General features: G+C 39.3%; 1 protein-coding gene across 2 annotated transcripts in view; it reads right to left on the bottom strand.

Annotated features, from left to right (window-relative positions):
• cep104 (centrosomal protein 104) overlaps window positions 1-12392 on the bottom strand; it is a 129305-nt gene that overhangs the window by 55388 nt on the left and 61525 nt on the right. For both annotated transcript variants that reach the window (XM_073031715.1, XM_073031716.1), the window contains exons 17-19: window positions 8570-8606; window positions 4717-4792; window positions 843-951 (exon numbers count right to left, since the gene is read on the bottom strand). In XM_073031715.1, coding sequence (XP_072887816.1) covers window positions 843-951; window positions 4717-4792; window positions 8570-8606 — 222 coding nt within the window. The remainder of the gene's footprint in view (window positions 1-842; window positions 952-4716; window positions 4793-8569; window positions 8607-12392) is intronic.

Below are 12392 nucleotides of genomic sequence, written 5' to 3'. Positions count from 1 at the left end.
CTCTTAGCTTCATCCCACCCCCTCCGGTCTTCTCCTATCATTTTGCATTTCCCCCTCCCCCCACTACTTTCAAATCTCTTACTATCTTTTCTTTCGGTTAGTCCTGATGAAGGGTCTCGGCCCAAAACGTCGACAGCGCTTCTCCCTATAGATGCTGCCTGGCCTGCTGTGTTCTACCAGCATTTTGTGTGTGTTGTTGTGAAATGTATCATTTGTGTCAAGACTAACAGTCTGATGATATGCTGGGCAGCTCGTAAGTGTCGCCATGCTTCCAGCGTCAACTTAGCATGCTTACAACTTACTAACCCATAAACCATACATTGTTGGAATGTGAGAGGAAACTAGAGCAGCCAGAGAAAGCCCACAGGGAGAACATACAAACACCTCACAGACAGTTAACCCTAATCACTAGCATTGTAAAACATTGTGTTAACCACCATGCTGTTGCGCTGTCTGCCGTTGGAGACATGTAAAGTTAAAGAAGGTTGGCTCTTTTCTTACAGAGAATGGTAGGTGTCTGGAACGCGTTGCCAGGAAGATGGTAAATGCAGAAATGATAGCAATGCCTATGAGTCACTTATACAGACATGAAGTTAGGGAATAGGGGGATAAGGATCATATATGCAGGCTAATAGGGTTAGTTTAGACATTGTGGTCAGTGCAAACAGTGGCCAAAAGCTCTGTTCCTACAGTTCTATAAATTTAAAAAAAACTTGAGGGTACTTACTCCTATGTAAATAGCATTTTTGCATATAGTACTTGAAAACACTGAACTTGATCTGACAAGAAAACAATTCAAAATTACAGTGGGTAGGAAAGAAGACTAAATGAATTCCGCATACTTGTTTGCAATGCTCACAGCGTTTCAACATTGGGCAGTGCTTCCAGTAATGGATATCCAAGCCTTCATCAGTAAACATTTCATTCCTCTCCCCACAGAATATGCACAAACTGAAAAAGGAAATTGAGACATAATTTTTAAAAAATCAGTCAATATCAGAATGCAAACCTGCTTAAGATTTTATTTTAGTGAACAGGCTGACCTCTGGATCGTCCAAAATATGGATCAACAGAGAAGTAGGCAAGACAACTTTTGTGAACACACTGCTGAAGGACAGTATATTAAGAATGCAAAGTGATGGCAACAACGCAAGCACACAATGCAAAGAATGCTAACTTAAACAAACATAAGTACAATCATAATCTACATACTTGTTTAGACAAGTTCTACGAAATTATCAAACTGGTTCATTGGTACATGGTTTCAAGTTACAGATTCAAATACAATGCTTCATAAAAATGATTAATGCTTCAATTCCAGCAAGTTTATATGGTACATTACATTTTTGCCACAAAGGATGCCAGTTTCTTCTCCTCCACCATCAAATTTCTGAATGGGCAATGAACCATGAAAACTACTTCACTACTTCTTTTTGCTCTCTTTTTAACTTAATTGATACATATTTCTTATTATAATTTAGTTTTTTCAAGAATTATGTATTGCAATGTACTGCTACTGCAAAATAACAAATTTCATGACATATATCAATGAGATTAAACCTGATTCTGAGCTCTTCTTGAAATATTGAGTGTGTGCCTTAAGCTCTTGCTCCTTCTCCTTGATGGTAGCAATGAGAAGATGGCATATCCTGTGTGATGCAGGTCTTCAATGATGGATGCCAACTTTCTGAGCCATAGCCATTACGAAGAAATCTCGATGCTGGGAAAGCAGTGCTCATGATAGAGTTGGCTGAGTTTACAACTTTATACAGCCTTTTCACATACTTTTTGTACTTTGAACATTGAGGTTTGGTGACTAAAGTCAGATAAATTATTTTAATATTGAGACCTATTAAGTCAGTAAGTGATAGTTAAGACACACAGATATGAAGGCATCAGATTTGACCGCAAGTTCAAGGCCAGACTAGTTAGGATGGGTATGTTTCCTTCTGCAATATTTTTAATGATTTTTTAAAATGACATTCCAATAGTTTCAGTCATCATTACTGATACAAACTTTAAATTCCAACTTAAACTTAGTTAAATGAATTTAGATTACCCCACACCATTTATCTCCAAAATTGATATTCCATATTTGTCAACATTAATCTTTTAATTTTAGTACAACCCCACCTGATTTTGCAACAAAACAAATAAATATTTTGGCATGGAAAAAAAGTTTAAGGATCTGAAAAGACCTTCCATTCAATATAATCACTTTCTGTAATAAAATAGTGTGACCACCACCTTCAAAGAGCAAAGGACTGCCGACCTCATAATCTAACTAATCCCATCTTCCTGCATGAGGCCAGTATCCCTCTAATCACTTCCTGTTCAAAGCATTTCTCATTGAATTCACTTCGACAGGATTGTACTAAAATTAAATGGAATTACTTAAAAGACAGCTTGTCAGGATGTTCGTGAAATGGTACACTGTTCTTGTCAAAAGTGACCAAAATACAAATGAAGGCAACAGACTTGGATATCAGAGCATAGCACGGGTGTATATTGTGGATCTGGGTTTGCTAACTGGTTGCACTCTATCAAGAAACACGAGACTGCTCAAGATTTAAGAGAAAAAAGGAGATGAAAAATAATTCAATTTTGGAAATGATTAACAGAAATCAACATCAAACCAGGTGAAAGGCATAGGATTTTGAAACAGGATCCAAATCAAAAAGCCAAACTAAAGTCAGATAAATAATTTTAATATTGAGACCTACTATAAGTCAGTAAAGTAAGACACACAGATATGAAGGTATCAACACGTACAAATAAGCTGGATGAACTCAGCAGGTCGGGTAGCATCCGTTGAATGGGCAGTCAACATTTCGGGCCAAGACCCTTCATCAGTCCTTTGACCACAGCATCTGCAGTGTACTTTGTGTTTCCTATGAAGGTATCAGTTTTGACCTTAAGTTCAAGCTCCATGCAAGTTGTTGTTGGAGATATGGCACAGATGATTTGAAATTGATTTCAGTGATGAAAACTGATCACATTCACATTCCTCATATTTTAAGTAGATAAGTGGAGTGGTTGATTGATCATACCTACATTCACTATGCACCAATATTCCGTTTACAGAACAGTCATTTGGGCAATCTACCAAAGAGCAACTGATATTTGAATAATTTAGGAGACAACACCTCAACTGTCAGGGCAGGGAAACTGATGCATGTGAACATGAGTGCGCATAGATTTGAAAACGGCAAAAATAAACTCTCACATATAAATTATTAACAACATCATCTGATGTTACATTGTGCACTACAACGCTATATAATCACGGAGCTCAGATGACCTTATTCTGACTATACAGTAACTTAATACATACAATTAGAGCAGGCAAATAAAGTTTTGATTGCTTTAATAAAGGAACAATGTCCTTTAGTATCTTCAGTCATGTTGCTGCTACATTAGCTGATAAGTGACTGCCAGTACACCACATCTAAATATTGCATAAAACATTGATAAAATAAGGCACCTACACATCTATTCTACTTTGCATAAATGTTCACTCAACTCAGAGTTATTACTATTTGATTTAACAGCTTTGGACAGTTTCAACCAGCAATGTAAAAATGTGATAAGAAACATTATGAGTTTCAGTACAGTGTAAAAGTGTGTGTGTTTGTGTCTATATATAGATATATATATGTGTATGTGTGTGTGTATTTGTGTATAGAGACACACACAGTCCTTCATCTGCAGCACACCACCCTCACCATTCCTATCATACTTTGCTGCCGCCAGATTTACAAACTCACTCTTTGCTCCACATTGACAAATACAGTACTGTGCAAATGTCTTAGGCACCCTTGCTATATCTGTGTACCCAAAACTTTTACACAGTACTGTATGAATTTACTTTAGGATGGATTAGTCAGTCCTGAAATAGCCACATTACCATGATTAATCAGTGGTGAACAAACAGCCAAATAGCTGATGAACTGTACCTAAATGTTTCCTCTATATAAAGTACAAAGATCCACTCTCATCCTTCAGAGAATAAGAATCAGGTTTAATATCACCAGCATATGTCGTGAGATTTATTGGCAGCAGTACAATGAAATACATGATAAATAGATATAGAAAAAAACCTGAATTACAGTAAATATCTATGCCTATTACATAGTTAAGTTAAAAGTAGTGCAAAAAAAATGTAGTGAGGTAGTGTTCATGGGTTAATGCCCATTTAGAAATCAGATAGCAGAAGTTCCTGAATTGCTGAGTACGTGCCTTCAGGTTTCTGTACCTAATTCCTGATGGTAACAATGAGAAGGCATGCCCTGAGTGGTGGGGGTCGCCTTCCTATGGCACCACTCCTTGAAGGTGTCTTGGATACTACGGAGGTCAGTAACCATGAAGGCTGAGACTAATCTTACAAGTTTCTGAAACTTACTTCGGTCTTGTGCCGTAGTTGCCCCCCCACCCACCCCATACCAGATGATGATACAGCCTTGGAATTAAAATCTAGATAAACCTGACGATTATTTATAATTACATACCAACCAGCTTGGGACTGAATGTAAATGTAAAGTTACTCACGAATGCACCCTAAATTTTATTCATTCATAATATAGTTGCTGAAGTGCTACATACCAAATTTTACACAATTTACAACGTAACAAAAATGAAGAAAAATAACTAAAGTCATAATGCAAAGGAACCTGGTTGTTACAGGGTTGTAGACATGAGTGTTAAATGTGGGCTTACTTATCCAAATAATCAGCAACAGTGGACTGTTCAATTGATATCTCTGGTTGCAAGGCAGGAACTTTTGTCCCATGATCTAGAAAGAAAAATATTTAAAAATCAAGTAAATAATTACCTTTTCAGTTAATTTCAGAGGTTGATAAAGTTTTAAATGTTAAGGACATCAAAAGATTTATGACTGTTTTCAGAAAGTAGCCCTGACACAAAAGATCAGCCACGATAGAGGAAGGATGTGGAAAACATGCAGAGGAGATTTAGAAGGATGTTGCCTGGATTGGGGAGCATGCCTTATGAAAACAGGTTGAGTGAACTCAGCCTTTCTCCTTGGAGCGATGGAGGATGAGAAGTTGCCTGATAGAGGTGTATAAGATGATGAGAGCCATTGATCATGTGGATAGTCAAGAGGCTTTTTCCTAGGGCTGAAATGGTTGCCACAAGAGGACACAGGTTTAAGGTGCTGGGAGTAGGTACAGAGGAGATGTCAGGGTTAAGGGTTTTTTTTACGCAGCGAGTGGTGAGTGCATGGAATGGGTTGCCGGCAACGGTGGTGGAGGCGGATACAATAGGGTCTTTTAAGAGACTTTTGGATAGATACATGGTGCTCAGAAAAACAGAGGGCTATGGGTAAGCCTAGTAATTTCTAAGGTAGGGACATATTTGGCACGACTTTGCGTGCTGTAGGATTTTCTATGTTTCTATATTACTGAATGACCAAAATGTATGAGAGGACACAAAAGCATCTTCCTAGTACATTTCTTACATTATTTTCATTCTTAATTTCAAATATTAATCACGTTTTGTTACTTCAGCCTGTCATTAATTAATAATACACAAATAAATTGGAAAATTCACATGCATGTGCTGAAGTATTTGGATTGCCTCAGATCACAGCATAATCCTTCTAAATGTTTATATTGAATCATACTTACTTCATTTTTATTGTTAGTCAATAAAGCAATCAGGAAAGAAATCAAGATACAAGTTCATTGTCATACACATGTGCATACATATGCACAGGTGCAATGAAAACTTTACCTATAGCAGTATCTCAGGCACATAGCATTAGAGACATTTATAAAAAAGAAGAAAAAAAATCAAACAAAATTATACAAGAAAAAACATTTTGAGCAAAAATAGTCAATTGTAGGGCCAAGTTATCAAAGTGGTACTGAGTTAGTAATTGGGGGGTTCTGCAGATTGGCTCAAAAATCAAATGGATAAAAGGGAACAGTTATCATTCTGGACACTCAAATTTGAGCAAGTGGTGTTATTTCTATTGCTCAGTTTGTAAGTGATCATTCACCTCAGAGTCACTGTTAAACAAGGAAGTAAAAACATTTGCTCACTAAGTACATTAAGTCTTTATGTACTTAATGTCCTTATGCTACAGTGGCATGCAAAAGTTTGGGCACCCCGGTTAAAATTTCTGTTACTGTGAATACTAAAGTGAGTAGAAGATGAACCTATTTCCAGAAGTCATAATGTTAAAGATGAAACATTCTTTTCAACATTTTAAGCAAGCTTAGTGTTATAGTCGCGCTGATACGCAACAAGTGAAAGCAACACACTGAGTTGAGCAAGGTCTGGTTGAACTGTTTACTGTTTCAATCAGCGTGCGCTTAAGTACCCGTTCCCAGCATCCACCGCTCTCTTTGGGGCGTAAGTGACGTCGTCTTCCGGGCCAAGGTCTGCCCCGCACTCACCAGATGCCGCTGGTTGCGGACTCGCCTGCAACTGTTGGAGCCGGTTCGCTTGCCCCGTTGGCGAGCCGCCGCATGACTGCTGCCCCCCCCCCAGAACCGGCGCTAGGAGGTGCAGTGTCCACAGCCTGCACACTGTCAGTTTTTTTAGGTGGCCGGCCTCATCGTCGTGGGGTGGCACCGCAACCAGGCATTCAAGATCTAGATGCGCCGGTTTGAGACAGTCAATGGTAAAAGTCTCTTCACAACCGCCAATGTCGAGAACGCAGGCCAAATGTGTGGATTAAAAGGGCCTTGAGTGCCTTGTACCTGTCTGTTGCCGGAGGCTGAGGCAGAAAGTCGGTAACGCGGCCCGCTGTCTCCTGGTCGAGGGTGGCCACCACGTAGTAATAACTGGTGGCGCATGAGACAATTTGCCTGACCTGGAACTGGGCCTCTGCTTGCTCGAACCAGACCAGGGGTTGAATGGTCCAGAAGGTTGGCAGTTTAAGGGAAACAGCATTCTGCAGAGCCAAGTCATTCATGCTGGGTCCAAATGCCATTGGACCATCGGGGTCACCAATGTAGTCGCACTGATACGCAACAAGTGAAAGCATCACACTGAGTCAAGTAGGGTCTGGTTGAACCATTTACTGTTGCAATCAGCGCGCGCTTAAGTACCCGCTCTCTGTGGGGCGGAAGTGACGTCGTCTTCCAGGCCGAGGACTGCCCGGCACTCAGAGCTTTCTCGGATGCCGCTGGCTGCAGACTCGCCCGCAACTGTTGGAGCCAGTTCGCTTGCCCTGTTGGCGAGCCGCCCAAGTGTATTATTTTTCTTTTGTACAATTTTAGAGAGAAAAAAAGGGAAAGGAGCACCCCAAAGATCTGAGCTCTCAGATAACTTTTACCAAGGTCTCCGACCTTACTTAACTTGTTAGGGCTACGGCTTGTTCACAGTCATTGTTCGGAAAGGGCAGGTGATGCAAAATTCCAAAGCTAAATAAATACCCTGACTACTCAAACCTTGTCTCAACAATCAGCATCCATGCAGCTGCCTAGCACTCTGAAAATTAAAATAAATTATGCTCACAAAGCAGGAGAAGGCTGTAAGAAGATTGCAAAGCGTTTTCAGGTAGTCGCTTCCTCAGTTTATAATGCAATTAAGAAATGGCAGTTAACAGGAATGGTGGAGGTCAAGTTGAGGTCTGGAAGACCAAGAAAACTTTCCAACAGGACTGCTCGTAGGATTGCAAGAAAGGCAAATCAAAACCCCCATTTGACTGCAAAAAACCTTCAGGAAGATTTAGCAGACTCTGGAGTGGTGGTGCACTGTTCTACTGTGCAGCGACAACTGCACAAATATGACCTTCATGGAAGAGTCATCAGAAGAAAACCTTTCCTGCATCCTCACCACAAAATTCAGTGTCAGAAGTTTGCAAAGGAACATCTAAACAAGCCTGATGCATTTTGGAAACAAGTCCTGTGGACTGATCCAAGTTAAAATAGAACTTTTTGGCCGCAATGAGCAAAGGTATGTCTGGAGAAAAAAGGGTGCAGAATTTCATGAAAAGAACACCTCTCCAACTGTTGAGCACAGGGGTGGATCGATCATGCTTTGGGCTTGTGTTGCAGCCAGTGGCACGGGGAACATTTCGTAGAGGAAGAATGAATTCAATTAAATACCAGCAAATTCTGGAAGCAAACATCACACCGTCTGTAAAAAAGCTAAAGATGAAAAGATGTTGAGCCTAATCTAGCTTCAACCAATAACCGAGTCAGTTTAAAACTGGAAATTCAACAGTGTAAATGCTTTCATTCCTGAGTAATTGCCAAACCACTGGAGTTAAATCAATAGATCTAGCAAAGTTTGTTGTCTATTTTGTCAAATGTATTGGAAAATTCTCTTAGAATATATTTAAAACAATAAGAAATATTTAGTTCCAGTAGAAGAAAGCATGAAATAGTTGCTTACATCCTTTGATTGCCTTGCTCCGTTTGATATCAGAAGGTGAAACATTTTTTCCATTCCGCTTGCAACAATTTTTGCTTCATTGTGAAGGGGGAACAAGATCTAAATTTAAATCCTAGCCTCAGAGGACTCATCATTGAAGGATAAATCTCCAATGGCTTTTCTTTCATATGTGAATGAATAATAGAAATAAATTTACACAAACCTGATTTAGAATGTTTGCTGCTTTCAACATCTTTCCCCTGGAAAAAATGTGAAATTTAAATCATTAGAATCCCTCCAACATGCTTAATTATTGAAATAATCAATGCTTAACATTCAACTGCAGTACCAAGAAAATGCTATACAATCTGACAAAAAACATCCAGAGAAAATATTCTGTTTAAACTACCATACAATGCCTGGCTTCAATGAACAGTTCGGTCTGATCAAAATTGACTGTCCTGTTATGCAAAATATAGTTGGGTTAATTTCCAATTTAAAGACATTAAAATGTTTTTTTTAAACAATTCAATACTATCCCAGTCATTTTTATCATAAAAATCAAAGTTTTATTACTTTATAAAGAAATTCTCAAATTGCCTTACAGAAATTGGACAAACTTATTACCCATTCTGAACACCCCTAAATAGAGTAATTAGCCTAGAGCTAACCAGCTTTCATTCTTGATGGCGGATTTTCTTCCAAGAACGATCATATTGAACCAGTTTGATTTTGGAATAAAACAATTTGGTTTGGTTTATTACTAGTGTCATATGCACAGAGATACAGTGAACAGCTTGTCTTCCATACTGCTCATACAGATCAAATTATTACAGTGCATTGAGGTAGAACACAGTAAAAAAAAAACTACACACAGACCCCACATAACACTGATTCATTACAACACGGTTATTCAATTTTTAATTGAAATTTTTAAAATGACAAAAATTCATACTAAACAACTCTTAAAACTCCTCCAGAGCAGTCGCCATTACAGTAAACAATCAGCCAACGAGTGTGCTTCACATATGCTCTGAGCTACTCCCCACCACCTACAGTTCATGCTCTGCATCCCACGTGTATTAAGCTTTCTTGCTCCCTCACCAATTTATTGCATTTTTTTGTCACACAATGTCTGGGAAACGGCCTGCAACTTCCACTGAGGGTTGTACATCTAAGATGTATTGGAAAAGCATTTACATGGATGTGAAACTGCAATTGGTACGGTGTTTGGAAGCTGGTGAGTGTTAGGTTGATGATGGCGTCTCTTTGAAATTGGCTACATCAATAGTCAGAGCAATTATAAAAAATGGAGACAACATAAAAGCTTCTGCAATGATGACAAAGTTATCAAAGGTGAGTCCTTCAAGGAGCCACTTGCTTGAAAAAACTGAAGACAGACTAAATATATGGGTGGATGGCCAACATAACACAACATGCCCTTAAGTCAGCTGATAATAATGGAAAAGGCAAGAAGCATCTTCAATCATATTCAAGAAGTTGATACGTTGATAACGTTCACAGCCAGCAGAGGTTGGTTTGAAAGATTTAAACAGTGCAGTAACCTCGATAGCATACCTATCGCTGGTGAAGCAGTTAGTGTAGGCAGTAAGGCAGACCAGGGTTTTCCTGCAACAGTAAAGGGCATAATCGAAAAGGACGACCATCCTCCTGAGCTGTCTTCAATGTGGATGAAATGGGCCTATTTTGGAAAAGAATGCCTTCTCATAATTTCATCTCCTGAGAAGAGAAACATGCATGTGTTCAAGGCTGCAAAGGACCGGTTAACTCTCTTGATAGGAGGCAATGCTAAAGGTGACTTTAAGTTAAAGCCTGTGCTTGTGCAATACTCAAACACCACGAGCAATGAAAGGCATTTTAAAGTCAATCTACCAGTGACTGGACAACAAACAAAAAAGCCTGGATGATGACTGATGTTTCCCAAAATTGTTTTGTTTCACATTTTGGTCTAGCAGTGAAGCTGTATTGTTGGGAGCATGACTTTGAATCTAAAGCATTGCTGGTGCTTGACAATCCACCAGGCCACCCTGAAATCCTGACATACTTTTTGTAGAAGTAGTTTAACTTCCACCCAACACCACTTCATTACTTCAACCAATGGACCAAGAAGTAATATCGAATTTTAAAGCCTACTACCTTTGTCGCACATTCAAGCAACTTGTAGAAGAAACAAAAAGGTCAAGACAAACAATCGATCAGGCAATTTTGAGAAAACTACAATGTCATGAAAGTGGTAGACAATATCAGAACAGGCTGAGATGAATTAGATAGATAGATAGAGATAGATAGATACTTTATTCATCCCCATGGGGAAATTCAACTTTTTTCCAATGTCCCATACACTTGCTGTAGCAAAACTAATTACATACAATACTTAACTCAGTAAAAAAATATGATATGCATCTAAATCACCGTCTCAAAAAGCATTAATAGCTTTTAAAAAGTTCTTAAGTCCTGGAGGTAGAATTGTAAAGCCTAATGGCATTGGGAAGTATTGACCTCTTCATCCTGTCTGAGGAGCATTGCATTGATAGTAACCTGTCACTGAAACTGCTTCTCTGTCTCTGGATGGTGCTATGTAGAGGATGTTCAGAGTTATCCATAATTGACCGTAGCCTACTCAGCGCCCTTCGCTCAGCTACCGATGTTAAACTCTCCAGTCCTTTGCCCACGACAGAGCCCGCCTTCCTTACCAGCTTATTAAGACGTGAGGCGTCCCTCTTCTTAATGCTTCCTCCCCAACATGCCACCACAAAGAAGAGGGCGCTCTCCACAACTGACCTATAGAACATCTTCAGCATCTCACTGCAGACATTGAATGACGCCAACCTTCTTAGGAAGTACATTCGACTCTGTGCCTTCCTGCACAAGGCATCTGTGTTGGCAGTCCAGTCAAGCTTCTCGTCTAACTGTACTCCCAGATACTTGTAGGTCTTAACCTGCTTTATTCAAACTAATTAATTAATTACTAATTAAGAAATTAATTACTTCAAACTGCATAAACGGAGTGTGGAAGAAACTATGGTCAGAAGCATGCAACAACATCCGAGAATTTCAGGCGGAACTAATCATCCAAAACATCATTGAACTGGTCAGTGAGGCAGGATTAGAGGATGTTAATTATGGTAATGTTGAAGAGATACTGCATTCTCATGGTGAGAGCCTTAATAACAAAGAACTTCAAGAATTGACTGAGCAACACATCGTGGGTGAATCGGAGGACACAGATGGAGAAGAGGAAACACCAGCAAGAAACCTCACCACAAAATTCCTCAGCAATAGCATCACAACAATCACACAAATCATTGACCAGTTTATCGATAATGACCCTGACTGGGAACGAAGTAGTACGGGAAAGAGAGGTGTTCTCGACATGATTTCCTGCTACCGAGAACTGCTTGATGAGAGGAAACTTATGAGAGGCAGTCAGTCACATCTTAACACCTACTTGAAGAAGGTGGCAAAGTTAGAGAAGAACTCACAGCTTTGTCCCTCCTCTAAGATGTAACCACCACCCGCTTTTCTCCACTGCTGCTGTAATGTGTTGCTACTCCACTGATATACAGGTTAGGCTTATTTGCATGTTTGTTACTCCACAAGTTACTCTGTATAGATAAACAAGCCATCCAGGTACAAGAAGACATCTACCTATGTTTCATTGACTATACAGAAGCTTTTGACACTGTCAGACACCGCAAACTCCTGGAAATGCTTGACATAGATGGGAAAGATATATGTTTCTTAAGAAACTTATACTGGGACCAGACAGCATCCATCAGAATAGAAGGAGAAGTGAGTGAGTATGTGAATATTATGAGAGGAGTCAGGCAAGGTTGTGTCTTTTCATCCAACTTATTCAACCTGTATAGTGAAAATATCTTGAGAAGTATCAAGGACATCAAAGGACTCACAATTGGAGGCCATAATATAATAACATTAGATATGCTGATGACATCGTACTAATAGCTGACTCAGAAACAAAACTTCAAGAATGACTCACTATAGTGGCAGTGGAAAGTAATTGC

The sequence above is a fragment of the Hemitrygon akajei genome, chromosome 29, assembly GCF_048418815.1.
Source record: "Hemitrygon akajei chromosome 29, sHemAka1.3, whole genome shotgun sequence".
NCBI classification, from domain to species: Eukaryota; Metazoa; Chordata; class Chondrichthyes; order Myliobatiformes; family Dasyatidae; genus Hemitrygon; species Hemitrygon akajei.
Note: the sequence above shows the minus strand (reverse complement) of the source record. Positions and strands in the feature narration are given on the sequence as shown.